General features: G+C 39.8%; 1 protein-coding gene across 2 annotated transcripts in view; it reads right to left on the bottom strand.

Annotated features, from left to right (window-relative positions):
- PRSS12 (serine protease 12) overlaps positions 1-23,115 on the bottom strand; it is a 99,665-nt gene extending 76,550 nt beyond the window's left edge. The window contains exons 1-4 of one of the 2 annotated variants that reach the window (XM_049885457.1): positions 22,576-23,115; positions 8,897-9,035; positions 5,785-5,960; positions 1,154-1,304 (exon numbers count right to left, since the gene is read on the bottom strand). In XM_049885457.1, the coding sequence (XP_049741414.1) occupies positions 1,154-1,304; positions 5,785-5,960; positions 8,897-9,035; positions 22,576-23,077 (968 nt within the window). In that variant the 5' untranslated portion in view covers positions 23,078-23,115. Of the gene's footprint in view, positions 1-1,153; positions 1,305-5,784; positions 5,964-8,896; positions 9,036-22,575 lie in introns of both variants that reach the window. The other variant, XM_049885456.1, reaches the window with a different exon arrangement.
- Positions 23,116-23,451: the final 336 nt, after the last annotated feature.

Raw genomic sequence — 23,451 nt, 5'->3', positions numbered from 1 at the left:
CCAAGGAGTGCCTGACGGATTTGAACTGCCGTCTCTTCGGTTAGCAGCCAAGCTCTTAACCACTGTTTTACTAGGGTTTCCAAAATACCTAACACAAACATAAATAGCGTTTTGAAAAAGAATGGGGTCAACTGCAATCAAAAAAAAAAAAATTGAGTGTAAAAGGTTCAAGGTACATAAATCATGCTGCAGCGTCAAGAATCATGCTTACTTGGTCAAAACGATGTGTGGACAAAAAAGCTGTAATCTCAAAAGATCTCTTTCCACTGCCCTCCAAAGTGCAAAACAGAATATTTTTCAAATTTAAAGTAAAATATTAACTTAAAAAAAAATCCCTTAATATAATTTTAGACACAATTTCAGGCTTGTTATACCAAATATTCAGAATAACTAAAGAGAGGGACTAGAAAATCTGAAATTATACTATTCCAGAATAATTACAACTGAGGCAACAGGGAATGATAATTTTCATACTGCTATCTTTATTGCACATGCTTCGTTTCCATACCCTACATGGGAATTGCAGAGGGTTGCTACGAGTTCGAATTGACTCAGTGGCAACGGCTTTTGGTTTTGGGCGGCATAGTAGTTAAGCACTTGGCTGCTAACCAAAGGTTAAGAGCTCGAATCCACCAGCTGCCCCTTGAGAACCCTAAGGGGCAGTTCTACTCTGTCCTACAGGGTTGCTGTAAGTTGTAATTAATACCCTTGTACATGACTAAAAATGACTAGACATCCTTTATTCCAAGCACACAACTAACAAATAAGGAAGCAAAGTTCAAAAGTTTAGACAGTATCTGGGGAGAGAGGAGTTAAACTTCAGTTATACCTAACTCTGTTAGTGTTTCGTTATATGACTTCAGTTTAGTCACTGTGGTTGACAGTGCTGATTAATACCTGGGAGTAATGTAAAGGCTACCAAAGAAAAGTAGTAAAAGGCTTAGAGTTTTATCCAAGCTCAGACACAAGCAAGTTAGGAATGTGGAATACACATAAATTCTCTCCGTGGCGTCCACAGCCTAGTACAAAGATCAAAAGGTGGCTTTTTCTATGTGTTCAAGGAAATGAGCAATTTAAACAAACACCACCTGCCTTTGAGCATGAAAATAATAGATCCAAAAAATGAAACAAAACAAAAGTAATAAACGCAAACCTCAGGCCAAGCTGCCTGCAGATCACTTCTGCATCTGCATCATCCCATTGGTCATCACAAACAGTTCCCCACTGACCAGCGTGGTAGACTTCCACTCGGCCTTCGTACACACTGCTCCCTCCAACAAGGCGCAGGACCGGGAACATGGGGCCTGTGGAATGTGAAATTAAAAACGTTAAACCTATGTATTTAAATTGAGCTGTGTTATAGATTGGAAACCCTGCTCCAGACGGGGTGAGACCAGTGGGGAGTATCTTACGTGGCTGTTCATAGGCTTTTAAGACCCCAGACTCTACTCACCAAAGCAGAATGTAGAACACTTTCTTAATAAATTATGTTATGCCAATTGAGCTGGATATTCAGTGTAGGCTGTATCTTAAGCCAATTACTTTTGAATATGAAAGGAGCAGTTAAGGCACAGAAGCAAGCAAACACAAATGGAGAAAGACTGATGCCACACGGACATCATCAAGGAAGAGAGGCAAAGAAGCCGGAAGATAAGGGTTTTTCCCCAGAGTGAACAGAGAGAGCCTCCTTCTAGAGCCAGTACACTGAATTCAGGCTTCTAACCACCTTAACTGTGAGAAAATAAATTTCTGTACATTAAACCCACCCACTTGTGATATTTCTATTATAGCAGCACTAGGAAACAAAGACAAGCAATAAAATTAGGTATATTCTTTTTCTTTGCCATTCTCAATAATTAAAAAAAAAAAAGTTGCCTTGGAGTAGATTCTGACTCATGGTGACCCCATGTGTGTCAGGGTAGAACTGTGTTCCACAGGGTTTTCAATGGCTGATTTTTTGGAAATAGAGTGCCAGGCCTTCCTTCTAAGGTGCCTCTGGGTAGACTCAAACCTACAACTTCTTGGTTAGCAGCTAATCAGTAACCATTTGCACCACCCAAGGACTCCTTCTCAATAATTAGACAATATTTATTAAGCAGCTTGAGTGATATGCACACATACACACACATATCTAATGGTGATACTGACCAGTTAACACTTCTGATCAAGTAACATTCATATGACTAGCTCTTAAAAGGAAATAGTCTTAATTCACTTTTCCCCAACAACCTGTGAAACCAGAGAAGACACACTCAAAGGCTGTAGTTTACTGGAAGTATGTTAGATTTTTATGGTATTACGGTGGTGACACTGATTTTTTTTTTTAATTTACAATAGCTTGAGCATTACCAACATGCACTTAATAATAGCACTTACGTGTAGAGCAGATTTTCGCTACAGAATTATTTTTATATATGTGAAATCAATATAACTAATTATATTGGCCAGTAACTTCAAAAAACAATGTTGAAAATTCATTTGGGCATGAATCAGTTCACATTCACCGCCTTGGTTAAGAACCACCAAAGGCTTCCATTGTTATTTCCTTATCATAGTCTACTATGTCCTGATCTAGACCTTACCAGTCTCTGAATTTGTCTCTCCAATTCTGGCCTCATTTGCTAGCTGTAGCCACACTGCCCTCTTCCTTCTGTCCTGTAAACACTACAAGTTGGTTCCCACCTCAGGGTCTTTACACACGCTATTTCCTCTCCTTGGGATAAGTTACCACAGATTTTTACATGGCTGCCTCCCTCTCATCATTCAGGTCTCAACTCCAAAACACCCCTTCTTCCAGCAGCCCATCTAAACTACTTTAACTTAGCTGTTTAGACAGAACCCCAAGGTACTTTCTAATGCACTGCCTAATTTGGTCTTCCTCACAGTATTCACTTCTACCTAAAACTGTCATTTATTTATTGGTTTACATGTCAATTATCTGCCTCCTCCCAGCTGGAATTGAGGTCAGAGACACTGTCTTTTTATTCCACCTCTGTATTCTCAGTATCTGGAATGGTGATCAGCATCCAAAAAAACCCAAACCTATTAGCCTGACAAGTGATAGCAAAAGGCCCAGCAAGGATACCCTAAATTTTCATTCAATTTTGTTTAACAAACAGATATTAGGAATCTGTTGTATGCGAGATATTGCAGTAGGTGCTACTGGGTGCTCAACTGGGCATTAGATAGACCCTGCCCTTATGAAGTTCACTGCCTAGGGATGTGGTTAAAATAATACAGAGAAGAAATTCTCTAGATAACTCTGCATGGGTTCAGAAGAGAGTGAGCTTACTCGCAGTTGGATGTAGTTTAGGAATCTCTTGTGAAACAGCTGGTATCCGAAGTGGACCATAATGGATGGGTGGATTTTGGAAGTCAGAGATGGGGGAAGTGCAGCTGAAGCAAAATGAACAGTATGAACGAAGGTATGGAAACACTTTTGAATTGTTCAAGAAATAGTAAGGCAGTCTAATTTCTTTTCTTTTTTAATAAGTGGTGTATATGGGGAAAGTGAACAAGTGCAGTAAATATTAAGAAGTTTATTTGCAAACGCTAATAAGTTATCCACACGGAAATACACTTCTAATTCCTCCACAGTGTAAGTGGCTGACTATCAATGGTATTTGGCTATTGTCTTAGTTATCTAGTGCTGCTATAACAGAAACATCACAAGTAGGTGGCTTTAACAGAAATTTATTTTCTCACACTTTAGGAGGCTAGAAGTCCGAATTCAGGGTGCTGGCTCTAGGGGAAGTCTTTCTCTTTCTGTTGGCTCTGGAGGAAGACCCTCGTCTCTTTGAGCTTCTGCTCCTGGGTGACCCTCATGCAGCTTGGCATCTCTCTTCCCCATCTCTGCTTCTTTTGCTTGCTTGTTTAATTTCTTTTATATCGCAAAAGAGATTGACTTATAACACACCCTACATTAATCCCGTCTCATTAACAAAGACAACCCATTTCCAAATGGGATTATAACCACAAACATAGAGGTTAGGACTTAAAACACATATATTTGGGGGACACAATTCAACCCATAACAGCTATGCACACTTATATTTGAATACCAAACATGAGTTTTATGACAGAGAGCCAGGTAACTAAATATTTGCATATAGAACATTCTGATATTTGTAATGCAGTTTACTTATATAAGTGAACTAACACAATTTATAACTGTTCTTCCAAGTATTGTATATGAGCTTCTTATAGTTACTAAAGGCTAAATGGTGGTAAGAAACGTAATTTTCAAGAGTTATTATGTTTATTTTTCCTTTAACAGACTTTGACATGCAGAAAGTGATGGAAAATGTATATTTGCCCCATGTGGTAAGCTTGGAGCAGGAAAAAAAATTTTTTAGAAGAAATTTAAAACCATCTACAACCTACAGCCATTACGGCATATTACCTTGCATTTGCATTTTGTAATGTCATTTTTTTATTTAAAATATGTATTTTTCTTAGATATGTAATTACTGGAAACCCTGGTGGCATAATGGTTAAGTGCTACGGCTGCTAACCAAAGGGTAGGCAGTTCAAATCTACCAGGCGCTCCTTGGAAACTCTATGGGACAGTTCTACTCTGTCCTATAGGGTTGCTATGAGTCGGAATTAACTCAATGGCACTGGGTTTGGTTTTTGTTCTGGCTTATGTAATTATTACAATATAAAAATGTGTAAAGATGAAGTTTAGTTAACATTCTCCATCCCCTCAACAAACAAAAATCGTTTGGAAGAGAATTCAGTAAAGTAGCATAAAATAAAATTTTGTTGCCTATATTATATATATATATGCGCACACACACACACAGATGGAAACCCTGGTGGCGTAATGATTAACAGTTCGGCTGTTAACCAAAAGGTCAGCAGTTTAAATCCACCAGGCACTCCTTGGAAACCCTATGGGGGCAGTTCTACTCTATGCTCTAGGGTCCCTATGAGTTGGAATCAACTCAATGGCAACAGATTTGGTTTGGTTTCCTGGTACTGAAGCCATAGTGTTAATTACCATATACCCTAGTTATATGCTTGGAAGAAGGCTTCATGCAAGATAGCAATCCATTTCTAGGGAATGTGCTACCTACAACCCAAAGGAGAACGCTGATATCATGATTATATTCCATTCTACAAAGAAAAAATATTTTGTTGTATTTGCTGTATTTTATATTTGGTTTCAAGAGGATTTTCCATTTAGATTCCATTATGATTTTCCATTACCAAAAGATACGTTTCATGTACAGTGTGTAGTACCAAACCAAACCTAACCCACTGCCATCGAGTCAATTCCAACTCATAGCGACCCTAAAAGTATATAGTACAGTATAACATATATATGTATATATAATCTGTATATATCCAAAACCAAACTAAACCCATTGCCATTGAGTCAGTTCCGACTCATGGTGACCCTATAAGACAGAGAGAACTGCCCCATAGGATTTCCAAGGAACAGCTGGTAGATTCAAACTGCCGACCTTGTGGTTAGCAGCCAAATGCTTAACCACTACGCCACCAGGGCCATATGTATGTATACAGTATATAATATTCTCATAAGCATATAAAATTGAAGACTTTTTAAAATGAGAAATTATATAAAAATAAAATGAGATTTCAGTTGTTAGATGCACTCATTTGAAGACTATTTGAAATGTAGAATACGATGATTCAGACTTACAGCTGTGTGTTTAAATTCTCAAGGAAATGATTTAAAATAAGACAATCTTATCATCTGGAACCAGGTCTGAAGCACAGTGAAAGTAAAATAAGAGAATATATATTTTTTTTTTTTACCATGGGAGAAGCTACACGTGACAGCAGCTGCCATCTTCTGAGGACACGCCTCACCCTGCCAGATGTCTTTTTCACAAAGCAGTATATTTTCTTCATCTCCTCGGCAATGAACATTGCTCCAATAAATGGGAATAAGGCCCAGTCCAGAAAACGGTGTTTGTTTTGCTACTCCTTTTCTTCTGGGAATAGAATGATCGATGTTAGAGTTAAAAAGTGTAGGTGACATTCTTCTTTATCAAACTATTTACATTTTAAAAAATGGATAAAAACCAACAAAGATGAATATGGAAAAAAATGAAAGAAAGAAAAACAAAATGGATTACATAAATTTCAAGGAAATCGAAATGCCAGATTGGAACTTGGGTTGATCATCTACGGCAACCTGAATGTGTTTTTAACAATCTTGAATAGCTATTGATAAGTACGTGCCTTTACTACCTATGGCTGTCTTTAGAAGAAAATGGGCACATACTGTAGATATAAAAATGGGGTCTTGAAGACCTCATAGGAGTGTGGCATGGAGCCCAATAAGGCTTGGATTCTGGTCTGGACTCAGCTGCAAATCACTCTCCAAGGCTCTGTCTTCTAATGTGTAAAAATGAGAACTCTGGATGCTTGAGGCTTCTTTCTGACTCCAGTATTTGGGGCTAGCATTTTCAAAATGAGTATTATTACTGCATCTAAGCAAGATAAGATCAAGAGAGCAATCTATTTTATAATTTTTAAAATCCTACATGTATATTCTTTGCTAGTAAGACTTTGAAACTCATTATTAAGATAATAATTTGCAGATGGGCCCTACTCTTAGCCCATCTGATCCACATATTTTTTAAAAATAACCTCTGATATGTACAAACTGATATAAAAATTTTTTTAAAAATCAAACACTTATCTGATGAACATGGTAATCTCTAGAATCGTCTACATGCTACCCCTTCCGTCAATCATACGGTAAATATTTGGGGTATGTCTAAAATATGAATATGTCTCAACAGCAATAAAGCTGGGTTGCTCTGTTGTTATCATGCAATTTTTTTTAATAGACTGGTAAGAGATGACATAAGTAATTAGATGGGCTAACCTGAAGTTTATGTTGCTGAAGATAGTTTACATCCTTTCATCAATAAAAAGACTAGTAACCACACTGCAGTTCACATCTCCATTACATTATCCTTGCTTTCTTTATGTTTGAGCTCATAGGAAATTTGTTTTTTTATTACCTGATTTCAAGGGGTAATAAAAACACATGTAGATATATATATCAGGTGAGACCAGCCTACAAATTTGTTACAGCTGCTGGTCCTCAAAGGAAAAAGTATCAAGTCAATATTCATTGTGATTTGCCCACTTGCCAACAGCTGTTTGCAAGGCTAAATATTCATTGATAAAATTAGTAATTAACATTCCTAACAATTTTATAGACTCGGAAATTACTACTTCTTTCATCCTGATTTGTACTAGCCCTCATTTCTAAAAATAGCTAAATTCATTTAATTTAATACCTTTAATGCCTTAGCTCCACTTGCTTCTCTAATAGCATTAAAAGTCTGATCATTTGAATAAAACTTAGACCTTCAAGGTTTACTGAAATACCTTTACTAAATACCTATTCCTCCAACCTTCCCAGTGGCAAGACAGGAGGGAGCTGACAAATTAAAGTTCTTACTGTTTTGACTAGATTTGAGTAACTGCCCCATTTGTACCGTCAAATTAGATATCACCACTCCCTGGTTATTAATCCAAAATCTTTGTAAATTGCAAATCCTTTTTTTTTTCTTCAGTCTTTTAGACCTGCATTTTTAATGAGAAGGGTATCTCCCATGCTTTCTAAAGATCTCTGGAAATAAAGGCCAGAAAAACATATACTGTGTACACTTAGGAAAAAATACGTAAGATGCAAAAACAGGACAGCCAAAATGGAGCTTTCTGCTCCTAGTGAAGCTCAATGGCACAGGCATAAAGGTGCTGGGACTGGTGGAAGTCAGTATACACGGACCTGTTTTAAAGAGCATATCTACAGTTATGGAGGAGTTGGTCCCTGAGCCGAGGACCACAGCCTCTCAGAATGGCTGGACACTGCGGGGGTTAATCAAAGCACCTAAGGCCCAGGACAACATCCCTTAATCCATTCCAGAAAAAGAACACAGGTTCTTCCTTCACACACACACACACACACACACACACAAAATGAACTTGTCGGTGTCTAAAAGCAGGAAGTTAAAAGCCAATGAACCACTTGAACAGACATTTCACCAAAGAGGACATTCAAATGGCCACCAAAACACATGAAAAGATGCTCAACATCATTAGCCATTAGCCATCAAAGAGATGCAAATCAAAATCACAATGAGATACCACTTCATTCCCATTAGGATGGCTAAGATACATTAAAAAAAAAAAAAAGCCAATGAATCTTGAAAACATTATGCTGAGTGAAGCAAGCCAATTAACAAAAGGACAAACACTGTATGATCTCACTTACATGAAATACCTAGAACAGGCAAATATATAGAGATCAGAGTATAATAGTGGTTACCAAGGGTAGGAGGGAGGGGGAAAGGAGGAATCACCACTTAGGAAGCGCTGAAACTCTGTTTATATGTTGGGAAATTTGGCAATGGATATTGGTGATGGTAGCACAACAGTATGGAGCTGGTTGGTGTCACCGAACTGTACACATTAAAGAAGTCGAATTGGTGAATGTTGTGTCATCTACGTTTTACACTAACAGTAATAATAAAGCCCATGACAACAACTTAGGCTGCACAGGCTACTGAAAAATTACAATGCTTAGACTCAAATTACTTGCTTCCTAGACCTAAACAGCTATTTTTTTGTTAAAGCCAAAGACCAAAAGATACTTTTAACTTTTGTCCACTTAGCATTTGCTTGTGTCTTAGTTCTGTGGGGGTAGTAATACCTGAGGTACAGTTGTGTGTTAGAGAACTCATTCTTCCTGCTTGGGCCCTTTCTTTATAGCTCTTTTGCAGAGAGTGAGAATGAGGAAAGAGAGTGAGGAAGGAAGGCGTAACCTTTTCCATTGCAATGATGGATGTCTATCATTATTCTCAGATGTGAGCAGACTGCTTTGGTCAGGGATGGGGAAACTCACCCAAGCTGCAGCTGGTGACAAATGACCGATGCGTCAGAATCATCCCAGTGGCTGCTACAGACCGTGCCCCAAGCACCATTTGCAAATACTTCCACTGTGCCTTCAAACTCATTCTTGCCACCTCGAAGTCGTACTGACCCTAAAGTGAAAAAAGAATCCCCAAATCCCTTAATAGCAAATAACCATTTGAACACACTGGGACAGTTCTCAGTAAACATGATTTTCACACTCAAGTGGAGCCAGAATAATTCAGTCCCACTGTTCACAACACATGCTTCTGCCTTTAAATTGGGATTTAACGTTCACAGCACATGCTTCTGCCTTTAAATTGGGATTTAACAAGCTTTTTTGTAATAAACATCCTGATGTCGATGCAAATTATAAAATGTAATGTAGTTATTAAAAAAAAAAAAACCTGCTGCCGTTAAGTGGATTCTGACTCATAGCGACACTTATAGGACAGAGTAGAACTGCCCCATAGGATTTCCAATGGCCGTAGTCTTTATGGAAGCAGACTGCCACACCTTTCTCCCAAGAAGCAGCTGGTGGATTTTAACCGATAACCTTCCAGTTAGCAGACAAGAACTGAACTACTGCACCACGAGGGCTCCTTAATGTAGTTATGCTTTCTTTTTTTAATTGAAGTAGACAGTCCAATCGTAATCTTAAAAGGGGAAAAATGAAAGGGTATGACGAATGCCTAATGTTGAATTCCAAATATTAGATTACATCACATATTAATTCCTCATCAATGTATTACCTTCTAACTTCACACGAGACAAGAGATAAGAAACACAGCACCAAAATTCAATAATCTACTTAAAAAATAACTGTAATTTGCTATGTTACAGCTTCCTTCTATTTGATCTGCTCATCCACTAATGAAGAATAAAGTGCTTTTTTCCCTTTTAACCTCAAGCAGTAGTCAAGACATTTCTAAAGACTATGTCCATGACTTCAAAAAGGTATGAATTAGCTTTGCAAACCCTACCGAATGTTGTTGTTGTTGCGTGCCGTCGAGACGATTCAGACTCCTAGTCAGAATAGCGACCCTGTAGGACAGACTGCCCCACAGGGTTTCCAAGGAACGGCTGGTGGGTTCGAACTGCCAGCCTTTTGGTTAGCAGCCTGAGCTCTTAACCACTTTGCCACCAGGGCTCCTGCCTAATGTTAGTCTTATGAAAACTGCTACTAGATAGAGTGGTTTAGTATAAATGATGAAGATCAAAAGCCACAGTCTTCAGTATGGATTACACCTTAACATAAAGAAAACAAAAATCCTCACACTGGACCGATAAGCAACATCAGGATTAATGGAGAAAATATGGAAGTTGTCAAGGATTTCATTTTACGTGGATCCACATCAACGGCCATGGAATCAGCAGTCAGGAAATCAAATGACAGACTGCACTAGGCAAATCTGCTGCAAAAGACCTTTTTAAAGTATTAAAAAGGACTAAGGTGCGCCTGAGCCAAGCCACAGTATTTCCAATCGCCTCATATGCATGCAAAAGCTGGACAATAAATAAGGAAGACCAAAGAAGAACTGATGCCTTTGAATTCTGGTGTTGGCGAAGAATACTGAATACATACCGACTCCTAGAAGAATTAACAAATATGTCTTGGAAGAAGTACAGCTAGAATGCTCCTTAGAAACGAGGATGACTAGACTTCTTCTCCTGTACTTTGGACATGTTGTCAGGAGGGACCACTCCCTGGAGAAGGACGTCATACTTGGTAAAAGTAGAGGATCAGCAGAAAAGAGGAAGACCCTCAATGAGATGGATTGACACAGTGGCTGCAACAATGGGCTCAAACATAGCAACAATTTTGAGGATGGTGCAGGACCAGGCAGTGTTTCATTCTGCTGTGCATGGGGTCCCTATGAGTCACAACTGACTCCACAGCACCTAACAACGACAGGGTCCAGGAGAAAATAATTGCTGAAGTGGTGCTGAGTTTCTGTGTAGGGTGAGGAAAAACATTTGGAAATGGCTACACAACATGGTGAATGTAATTAATGTCACTGAATTGTACACTTAAAAATGGTTATACATATTTAACCACAATATATACTTTTAAAGGGGTTGGAAAAAAATCATAATGAAAGGAAATGGAAACTCTCCTTGTTGTTGTTGTTGGTAGGTGCCGTCGAGTTGGCACCATGCACAACAGAACGAAATACTGCCCAGTCCAGAGCCATCCTTACAATTGTTGTTATGAAACTCTCCTTACCCAATCCTTACACATCGTAAATAATCTAATGTGCGTATATTCACAATAAAATATTGCCTAAATCATCACAAAACTATCAAGAAGAAATGAATGCGTGTGTATCATTTAAATGATTAAGGCACTTAAAGATAAGAAGGAGAAAACCCTGCATAAAATCAATTATTACCATAACATCCGTATAATGGCATGGATAGAGCTGGAAATAGTTTCCAGGTCAACTATCAGCGCCACCATCATTTCTCAGACTCTCTGAACGTGCTGTGATGGCCTGAATTCATTTAGCCCTATCTGCTATAAATTTTTTTTTTTTTTTTGCTGTATGGCTAGAAATTCAGACTGCTCATTCAATTTCCTTTACCAATGAATACAAATATTTGCAATTCTGAAATGCAATTTGCATGTCAATGACCAGTTAATTCTTTCTTAAACTCCACTCCCAGCCCCATCATCCCTAGCACACTACACTTTCCAAGCAGTGCCCCAGCAGAGTTTATCATTTCCTGAGAACCATTAAAACTCCTAAAGTACTCGCCTTGGTCTCAGGGTTTCTGTTTATTAAAAAACAAAAAACCCGTTGCTGTCAGGTCGATTCTGACCCCTAGCAACCCTATAGGACAGAGTAGAACTGCCACATAGAGTTTCCAAGGAGAGCCTGGTGGATTTGAACTGCCAACATTTTGGTTAGCAGCTTGTAGCTCTTAACCACTACACCACCAGGGTGTCCATGTGTTTATTAACGGCGTATCATTCTATGAGGTTCACAAATCTTCCAGTAATTATTTGAAAGATCTTTTTTCTTAGTATCAGCATAATAATATGCTTCTTAGGTATTAAAAGTCTAAACACACCATTTATACCACTATGCATTTAAGATAGGCAGAAGTTTTGTTTGTTTTTGATTTTAAGAAGCTATATATTTTTTTTTTTTATGGACCTAAACAAAGGCAACTGAGCAATTTCAGCAATAACTATCTCCTAGATTCCTGTCCTTTCTACTCCCCCACGCCCCTCATCTCCAAACCTAAGCAAAGATCCAATCATTCAACAAACAACTTTCAAAACTTCAGGTATTACTTTATGCATTACACCATATTGGCTTCTGTCACTATATTTGAAATATTGCAACTGATCTAGCAGACATTTTATGGGAATAGAAGCATAAGACAGCCTGAAGAGTTTCTGTACACTGCAGGACAGCAGAGGAGTGGCTTTCTGGTTATCCTTGATTTAGGAGATAATACTGGAGTCATTATGCCCTGTCCTTGAGCATAAAGAATGTGCCCTAGCTGGAGCTGGACTCACAAGGACTCACGAAGACACATCAACTGGGCCTTGAGGTATAAAGACAATATCTAGGATCAGCTAAGATCAGCAACCTTGGAAAATATCTTTTAGGGAACCATAAACAAATCATAAACAGAGCACAAAAGACCCATTACTTTCCACTCTTATCTTTTTCTTTTAGCATTTAGTGAATAGTAAGATTTGTTGGGTCGCTATGAGTCGGAATCAACTCCACGGCGACAGGTTTTGTTTTAACATTTGTTGAACCGGTGAAGACCCTGCTGACTATCGTTTCTAAAGCTGAACTAATGGTTAAGAAAGGTGATTCAAAATGTAGAATCACTGTGATTTGGCAGTTTTTAGCCAATCTGTGAGAGGATGAAGCTTTCAATAATTTTACCCACTTGTAACATTAATATATACTGATGATTCTGTAGTATTCTTTCACAGACATGGCTCTGGCAGCATGCTTGTCCATTTCCCACTTTTGCCTCTTTGAACAGACACTGAATAAAACCTTTCTTTTTGCTTTACTATAGCTCTGTGATGATTTTCCCTAGAACATCCTACTTTTCGGGCTGATCCTACAGTTGAGGCTGATGTGTCCCAAACCCGTACAAATCTGCAGAAGGGTTATGCATTTGCACAAACTTACAGGAGCACAATTACTAGGTGGAAAGGGGGAAATATCCTTAGCTCAGTGAAAAAGAAATAAAATGAAACAGTAAAAAAAAAAAAAATCCACAAGGGTCAAAGCCCAGTAAACTAATTTCTACTGCTATATTAGTAACAATAATGTTATTCAGACAAATTCTAGACCAAATTCTTTGCCTGGTAAATATCACTCAATTGTCAGCATCTTGTATTATCAAGAACTACTCCCTCCTCCTCTTCTCACACTCTCCTACTCCAGCCAAGCACTCTGAGATGCTCCACGTGGACTCAGCTAATGTCTCTGGACCACCCCCTTCTCGTCCAATGGCGCTGGAGTTGTACCGTCAAAAAGTCACTCAAGTTCCAATTTGATGGAAACTGTCCTAGTCTAAATATTCTTGTTAAAAAATATCCTGACAACTCTAATAATAACCAATTTAAAATTTGAAGTCTCAGACAGAGGGTTTAGGTCAACTATATATATATATATATATTTTTTTTTTTTTTTTTTTTAGGCATTACAAATTTACACACCAAAACAGTAACGGAAGAGAATTTGCAACTCTAAAAAACCAAAAAATTCTTTGCTATGGAGTCGATTCTGACTCATAGCAACCCTATAGAACAGAGTAGAGCTACCTCACAGAGTCTCCAAGGAGCGGCTGATGAATTTGAATTGCTGACCTTTTGGTTAGCTGCCGTAGCTCTTAACCACTATGCCACCAGGACTCCCTGTGACTCTAAGGCTCTGCTGAAAGGAGCTCTGGTGGTGCTGTGCTTAAAGTGCTCGGTTGGTTTGAACCCCCCAGCCACTCCACAGGAGAAAGATTTACAGCCTTGCAAACCTTATGGGGCAGCTCCGCTCTGTCCTACAGAGGCGCTGTGAGTCAGAATCGAATAGACGGCAGTGGATTTTTGTGCAAGCTATGCAGGGAGTCCTGGGTGGTGCAAAGGACTAAGCGCTGACTACTAACCAAAGGTTGGACACTGGAATCCATTCAGAAGCACCTCAGAAGAGAGATCTGGAGATCTACTGCCAAAAATTTACAGCCTTGAAAACACTATGGACTACATCTACTATGCACACATGGGGTCACCATGAGTCAGAAATGACTGGGTGGCAGAGTTTTAAGGCTATGCATGATGGAATGTCAGGGAGAGGGACCCCAAGAGTGCATAAAATTAATTGCTGCAAAAAAAAAAAAAAAAAAGCAAATGTCTGCCAGTACTGCAACTACCTAAATGTTTTTGTTGCTAGCTGCTGTTGAGTTGCCCCCAACTCATCAGCACCCCATGCACAAAGGAATGAAATGCTACCTGGTCCTGCACCATTCCGTGACGGGTTGCAGATCAGACTAGTATGATGCACAGGGTCTTCACTGGCTGCTTTTCAAAAGCAGATCACTAGGCTTTTCTTCTTAGTCTGCCTTAATCTGGAACCTCTGCTGAGACTTGTTCAGCATCATAGGAAGAGGCAATCCGCCACTGACAAACCACTTGAATCCAGGTCTCCCACATGAGAGGCAAGACTCTGCCACTAAGTCTCCAATATCTCACCTAAAGATAAAAGGTGCCAGTGTGCTACAATGCTCAGAATCCTACTATCTTAATTCCCTGACAAAAATTTTAACTTACTTTTAGTTTACTATCATTTTTCTTCTATGTTTTATAAAGGAAAGGGAATGAACAAGATTGATGTTACAGAAATTTGCTTTATTACAACTCTGCAAGAAAACAGGAATTCCCAAAACTGAGGGACTCTCAAGAAGGATTCACTTTAAGCGTTGTATTAGTTTCAATCAGCACAAGGTAAGCCTAAGAAGAACAGGTGACTGGATTAAACTTCCCTTCCCAAGTCTTATTTCAGCTTTGAGGCTGCTATGGTATTAACCTCCTTGGACATCTAGAGATCTCCCTTCTCATACTCCACACTTCAACCAAAAACCAAACCCACTGCCACAGATTCGATTCCTACTCATGGTTGCCCTATAGTTTAAGAGGTCTTAAAGAAATAGTAGGAAAATAACCAAATGAGCGGGTGACCTTTGTTTTATAAACCCAGTTCATGTCAACATACAGCAAACAAAGTAAAGTGCCTAGAAAACTTGAAGCACTTACTGAGGAAGATCAAAGACTACAGCCTTCAGTATGGACTACTCCTGAACATGAAGAAAATGAGAATCCTCACAACTGAACTGATAAACATCATGACAAATGAGGAAAAAATTGAAGTTGTCAATGATTTCATTCTACTAGGATCAATAATCAATGTCCATGGAAGCAGCAGTTAAGAGATCAAAGAACATATTCCACTGGGTAAATCTGCTGCAAAAGACCCCTTTAAAGTGTTAAAGATGTCACTTTGATGACTAAGGTGCACCTGACCCAAGTCATGATTTTTTTGGATCACCTCATAAGCATGCGAAAACTGGACACTGAAAAAGGAGGACAAAAGAATTGATGCATTTGAACTGTGGTGAAGAATACTGAATATACTGTAAGCTGCCAAAGGAAAGAACAAATCAGTTTTGGAAGAATACGACCAGACCGCGTATTAGAAACAAGAATGGCAAGGCTTTGGCTCACTTTGGGCATGTCATCAGGAAAAACCAATCTCTAGAAAAAGACATCATGTTTGGTAGAGGGTCAGCAAAAACAGCCATTACAATGGACTCACACATACCAGTGATCATAAAGATGGCACAGGACAGGTCAACGTTTCGCTCTGTTGGCCATTCTGTTATACATAAGGTCGCCGTGAGTCAGAGCTGACAGGATGGCAACTGACGACAACATTAAGTTAACTCCTTATATGGTACTTATAGAATAGCATTCACTCATTTGAGGAGAAAGATAAAACAGAAAAACATAGATCCATTTCAGTAGTGTTTTCTGAATAGAATTATTAATATTTTTTAAAATCCTTTAAAAATGGCAGTTTATTTGATAAATGAGTAAAAAAAAATCATGTTCTCACACAAATCCATTCTCATCTATTCTTGAACTTCACAGATGTACAAAACAGTTAATAATTAGTTATTTCTGTTTTTCTGATCTAATAGGAAGGATGCATGCTGGTGACATTAAACCATTGTTCGAATCCTTGACAAAAAGTATACCTAAAGCTGTGAGTTATATAGAAGTTTCAGTTTACGAAGTATTTAAAAGGAATAAAAAAGAGGCCATTACATGTTGGGCAATTTAGTACACATACCTGACAGATAAACAAAATGCTGTCTTATACTAGATGCAACATTATGGGAAAATATATTAAATGGCCATTTCCTATCTTAATTATGAAATACATTTTTTAAGAAATCACAGTATCTGAAAACAACTGGTTTAGGGACCTGTTAGTTAAAATTTTCAAGTACAGTAGTGGGTGCTAGGTTAATTCTGATGTCATTTTCTTTCTACACCCTATTTGACAGTACAAAGGTATACCATTTTTATTTATGATTACATTCACCCCTAACTTCAACCTGTTCAGCACTGACAAATAGTAAATTTTATTCAAATCATCCCAGGTAGAAGTGAAATCAATTCATCTTTTAACATACAGCATCCCCTTGAACTAAGGTCTAAATGAACTCTATATGCCTCCATTAGTTCACATCTATAATTCATATTAATTTTTCATTTATTATTCATGTAGCTACCTTATCACTGAGAAAACTGAAACAGTCTAGTTCAAAATGAGAGAACACCCTCGGAATAACCATTTCTACCAATTCACATTGTGCTATTAGAAATTTATAAATCTCATAAATTACTTCTTGGTTTAAAACATTATATAGTATTATGCAACTGAAGCAGCCTCTACCTACACTAACAATATATGCACGTCTGTTTAAAAGAAATTTTTCACAAATTGTGAGTCCCTGACCTAGTTACATACAAGCAAATGGTATGGGGATTACCATTTCATTGCACAGCACTGAATAATGAAATTAAGCTCCAGCTGATAGGAATCCTCTTATCTGTCTTCCACAGCATGTATCACAGGGAAGAGAATGAAAATGCTTATCATTCTTCCGGCACCTCAATCAGGCCAGGTGTCCTCAGAGGACACAGCGATTTCCTGTTCATCTTTGTAAATGCTTCCTCTAGTGTGAGCTCAGGAAACGTCTGATGAATGAATGAAACCTATCCGTGTCTTATGCCTAGAATCAACATTTTTCACACTTTGTGTTCCCTCTGGTGGTCCTAATAAAAAGTGTTGATGCTGACTTTTCATGTGTGGCCTATAACGGGAAAATAATCTCATTACTTTAATGTTCTGTATATTGTATACTGTAAATTTTTTATTGATATCGTCATGCCGATTTGTAGAAAAAACGAGGAGTGAGGGGGCTACCCTGAAAAAGCTAAGATGCTGTTGCTGTTAGGTGCCGTCAAGTGCGTTCCGGCTCATAGTGACCCTATGTACAACAGAACGAAACACTTCCCAGTCCTGCGCCATCCTCACAATCCTCGTTATGCTTGAGCCCATTGTTGCAGCCATTGTGTCAATCCCTCTTATTGAGGGTCTTCCTCTTTTTAGATGACCCTCTACTTTACCAAGCATGATGTCCCTCCTGACAACATGTCCAAAATATGTGAGACAAAGTCTCGCCATCCTTGCTTCTAATGAGTATTCTGGCTGTACTTCTTCCAAGACAGACTTGTTTGTTCTTCTGGCAGCCCCTGGTACATTCAATATTCTTTGCCAACACCATAATTCAAAGTTATCAATTCTTCTTTGGTCTTCCTTATTCATTGTCCAGCTCTCACATACATATGAGGCAATTGAAAACACCCTGGCTTGGATAAGTTGCACCTTAGTCCTTAAAGTGACATCTTTGATTGTTAACACTTTAAAGAGATCTTTTGCAGCAGATTTGCCCAATGCAATGTGTCATTTGATTTCTTGACTGCTGCTTTCATGGGCCTTGAATATAGAGTAGAATTGCTTCATAGGGTTTTCCTGGCTGCAATCCTTACAAGAGCAGATTGCCAGGCATTTCCTCTGTGGTGTCACTGTGGGGTTCCCACCTTTAGGGTAGTAGACAAGCACTGAACATTTGTGCCACCCAGGGACTTCCATCCTGCCACAGGTCTAAGGATAAAAGTCATACTTAGAGGATGAAGGAGCCAAGAGGATAACAAAGAAACAGAGCTGTAGCCCTGTTATACCATGCGAGAGCCTGCCCAGCACATGGACTTCTTGCGATATGAATAATAAATCTCCTTATTGTTTCTGACATTTTCGGTCGTATTTTCTATTCTTCATCATCAAAATCATCCTAACTGATCCACAACCATACCCAAACACATAGCCAGCATTTGCTTTCTTCTCCAAAATTTCCATAGGCATCTGTATTTTTGCATAGTCATTTTGTATCCATCTTCCCCCTTTATCATAAGAATTTCCCTGTTTTTATATATAGTCTTTACAATTATCACTGTAGCCCCTGCATAATAATAATAAAAAAAAGAATCGTATATGATGCGATTGAAAATACCATGGCTTGGGTCAGGCGCACCTTAGTCTTCAACGTGACATCTTTGCTTTTCAACACTAACGCTAATGCTTTTCAGAAGTAGACTGCGGGTCCTTCTTCCTAGCCTGTCTTAGTCTGGAAGCTCAGCTGAAACTTGTCCTCCATGGGTGACCCTGCTGGTATCTGAATACTGGTGGCATAGCTTCCAGCATCACAGCAACACGCAAGCCCTCACAGTACGACAAACTGACAGACACGTGGGTGAAGGTTACCTTAGTGCACAAGAAAAGAGTGACCATATGTATACATACTCATGGGTAATAGTGCAGAAAAGGTAAAGTAGTTAGATACCTCATCTTCCCTCTAAAGAATCTTCAATCTAGTTAAGAGTCAGATATGCCCCAAATCAAAAGTATTTTACAATCTGCCTTAGCCTGAAAAGCAGATTGAGCTAAATATTCAGTATCCAGCCAGTGAATATATCAAATCCGGTATTGCTGATAAATGTTTTTCAGCACCTGCTACATGGACTCTAGATGTGGCTTTAAAAAAAAAAGAGTGGGGACAGCTTTCAGCCAACTTTTTAATTAACATTCACTTCCAACAACAGATGGACTTCATAGAGTATATCCCGTAAACAATAACACTTGTCCCATAGGTCTGCTTTCTCTATTTGAATCAAGAGATTTGGGGTTGGGTTGGTGCATATGCATAGGTTAATGTGACATGACAAAAACTGAGATCTATGAGTCATTCTCTCTGGTAAAATCTCAGCATTATCATTTATTCTTCCCATTTTACCATCAATTTTCAGCCACCTATGATTGAGGTCTACTTGATATAACAAAGAGGAGCTGCTAGCACAGCGTCAAGCAAGTCACCCATCTGACATACCAACCAGAGACCAACCCTCCCATTCAAGAGTCTAAATCATTGCAAGGTATTGCTGGGGAGTGGGAGGCGGAGGAGAGGAGCGATCAAATTTTGTTAAGAGCTCAAGAATCTGCATTTTAAGAAGTTTTGAGGTGATTCTGATGTCTACTTTGTGAACTTTTCTGCTGGGCTGATATGAGGCGACCCACTGGATGATTCTTCGTCACTAATTTGCAAGTCTTATACAACTAGGGCCCAGGCATCACGTTTCCCACTCCCAGGTATTTAAGCCACTGGCACCTCCATAGACCCTCCCCGCCAACTGAACCCGTACACCCTGCCCTGGTTCACCTGAGAGACCAGGATGTGGGACTGCCTCTGTCTCCTCCCCAGCCCCCTCCCCGTCAACTGGGCTCAACTAACTCTCCACCGTGGAGGTACTAACTTCCTCATTTCTCTCCATGCAACTGGATACCTGACTCCAGCTACCAGTTTATTTTTTAAAGGAGAGATCTCATTACTATAAATTCTTCTTTTCTTTTGCCCTTGTTACTTTTCATAAAAGAAAAAAAAAAGGCCATTGAGATTTTCAAGTCATAAGACACTGGAAATCCTGTGCATTGGGCCAAACATAATTTCCTTCTCTATTTCTTTTAGGCTACCCTTTATCTACAAAAAGAGGATCACTATACAGCACAGGTATTTCCACCTGGGTACACAAGTAAAGAACTAGAGCAAAATAAGCTGCGAGGTGAAAATGTGCATAATTAACCCCATTTTCTTCTACATACCAGGATGCCCTCTGGTAGCTTCATCTATAAGACATTATAAGGTTGCTACAAGAATTAAATGAGAAAAGGAACATAAAGTGCTTGATCCATCATCCAGCACAGAATGAATCCTTAATAAATTCTGTTATTATCAGACCAGGTCATTCTGTACACATGCTCAGAGCTAGGAAGGTCTTTACAATTAATCCATTCAAAAACCACTTTCTTCCAGATGAGGAAAACAAATATCAAAGAGTCTTACCCACCATTGCATAGCTACTGACAGCCAAAACTGACACCAGTGTTTTCTAAAACACAATAACACAATTCAATATTCTTTTCACTTTTCAAGGATACTTCTAGTTCACACACCTAACTGAAATATAGGGCCAGGAAAGTTGTAAGATTCAGAACATGCCAGTCATTTCCAAGGTGTGGACTGTGCCTAGCCAGCACCTGAGGAGTAAATGGCAGAGTGGAAAGCTTTACATACCAGGACTCGGTCTCTGAAAGTAATTCAACTATTATATAGCCAATTACTTTCCTTTTTTGTGTGGGGTGGGAAGGCATTTATTTCCCATTTGGGTGGTTTCTTTTGTTTCCGTTGTGTTCAGTCACTTTACTCCAGGAAGTACACACAACTATTGCACAATCTTTGGGGTTCTGTCTAGTGAGAGTTAGCTATGAACATAAGGCATTGTGAAGCGTCTGAATGGCTATTAGATTTAAGTATTTAAATATATTCAACTAAAGGAGGTGGGCTGAGAAACTCAAGGACAAGCTACTTTCCTCATTTGGACTATAAAGCTGAAAGAGTTATGTATCAGAGAGCAATAGATTACTGTAGTTTTTTTTTTAACTTTGAATCCTATTCATTTTTTATGTGTATATATTTTATATATATAAAGGGAACTTGTGTGTACTTTCCCACATTTATTCCTTAATAATTCTGCACACTTAACCATTTATAAAACTAAGAAAAATAGGAAAAGAAAAAAAATTGTCAATGGTTGCCAAATCTGAGATTTTACTACAAATAATTTTTTACAGTAAATAATAAGACAATGCTAGGACTCTTTGCTCGATACCACCTCAAGTATTTTATACCATATTTGCATTCTGTCCCTGAAACACGAGTATAGTGATGACTTCATTCTCTAGGACGAAGGATAATTGATCTTAACCTTCCTATCACTTTCCTTTAACCCAAAGCACTAATGCAATTGAAGGCACAGATAAATAATACTTCTGTAGGAAAAAATGACATCAGAAAAGCTAACCTCCAAAAAGATACAAAGTGCAAGTTTCAGGGTCCCAATTCATGGAGCCGCTGACTGACCTGCTCCGATGGAAAGCTGCCAAAAAAATGTTTCAAGGGGAATTCAAACTTCAAAGGACATAAGGTTTTCTTCCCCAGTTGTTTATAAATAAAAGAAGGTAAAAAAAAAAAAAACCCTAATATTAAACAAAACCCCAACAATTCAGAATGAGGCACTGTTAAAAGGCAAATTTTTCATTTACATTCAATTTATTATAATGTGATGTTTTTATTGCCACAAAACTTAAGTGTCTTACCAATTTTATCTCTTCATATTACTAACTAATCCCAAGTTCCCACAAATAACATATAAATCTGAATGATGGAAATCTGAAAAACTGCATTTAACTATACCAAGTGGTTTCTACACTACCATTCCACCCATTTTCCCTTTTTCTTTCTTTTACTCCCTGATGATGTTTACCATATTGTGCCCCAGAATGTGAACATCATTTTGACAAGCGTATTTTGGCCCAGGACCTCTTAAAAAGATTTAACGTTACAAAACTAGAAAAACGCAAATTTTGCCATACTTTTTCAAACAGATCCATGATGGGATTAAATAGGCAAAAAGCTTACCGCATTTTTTGCAAATGAAGATTTATGGGGAGGGGAGGAGGGTATTGGTTGTCATATTACATTTATTATTTCCCTTTCCAAAACAAGTAATTAGCAACTTTATCTTCTTTTCTTTGCCTCTTTTATGTAAATATGGTAACACCCTCAAGGCAAGCATATCTGGAGAACTCACATCCACCCAACACACACACACACACACACACACACACACACACCCTTACACAAACACAGACTTGCCAGAAGCCAGGAGCCCGCGCAGCACCTTACATAGAAACAGTCACCCCTGACGACCAGCACATACATAGCATACATTGGTAACCCTAACTATCGTGCCCGTGAACTCCGTGGTAGCCCACCACCACAGCCCTCAACGCAAACCCGCTACCCCACACACTCTCTCTTCAAGAGACAACCTATGCCCGCCTCCAGCCAGGCTGGCTTCGCGCCAGTTCCAAGTTACCGCCGCTACCCCAAGCCATTCACCGTGTCTGCAGTCGCAGTAGCCCCAGTCCACTTGGCCGTGGGCGTTCCCATAGAAGCACCAAGGTCGGCCCGCGCCGTCGGGGCTCCGACAAAAGTTGTGGCGCTGCCCTCTCAGCTGAGCCCAACCCGCCGGGGGCGACCGTTCCAGGAAGGGTGGCACCTCTGCCCAGCGTAGACATGCGGCGCCGAAGTCCGTCACGTTGACCCACGACTCGCCGGCTGGGCAGCCCCCCGGGTACGGCCGGGGCGTGCGCGCCGCATGGACCGCGTGCAGGCTCTGGGCATGGAGCGCGCGCGGCGGGTGCGGGACGCTGGGGAAAGGAGGCGGTGGAGGTGTCCTCTGCTGCTGCGGATGAGTGGGAAGGTAATAAGGATACCCGGAACCCAAAGGGGCTAAATGGCGGTGGCGGTGGCGGAGAGAGTAACTGAGGATCGGATCAAATCTGACCACTTCGGAGATCACCCCTAAAATCAGAGCCACCACGAACCGGGTGAGCGTCATGGTGCCAGCCCAGTCAGGTTTGGTCCATGCACCCAAGCTCTTCGGTTTCTGAAGGGGAGGAGAGGAGGGGGCGGGGGGCGGGGCCGCAGCGTCCTTCGAATCCCCCTCTCTAACCCCCTCCCGCCCCCCGCGCGCGGACCGCCTCCCAGCCACCCGTCGCAGGTCCACTGCCGCGCCTCGGTCCCTGCCCCAGGGGGCGCGGTGTGTCTGGGTAGCCGAGGACGGTCGCGAGCGGTGCAATCTGAATCTCGTCTGAGACCCAGCTGGTGGGAAGGACTGGGAAAGAGAAGGCATGCACCGGTCGGGGAGTAGTAGGGCCTGAGCCTTAGGTAGCCCGCTCCTGCAAGAGCCAGGAACTCTGCCCCCTGGCTGTG

The sequence above is a fragment of the Elephas maximus genome, chromosome 5, assembly GCF_024166365.1.
Source record: "Elephas maximus indicus isolate mEleMax1 chromosome 5, mEleMax1 primary haplotype, whole genome shotgun sequence".
NCBI lineage: Eukaryota > Metazoa > Chordata > Mammalia > Proboscidea > Elephantidae > Elephas > Elephas maximus.
This window is presented reverse-complemented; position numbering and strand designations above follow the sequence as displayed.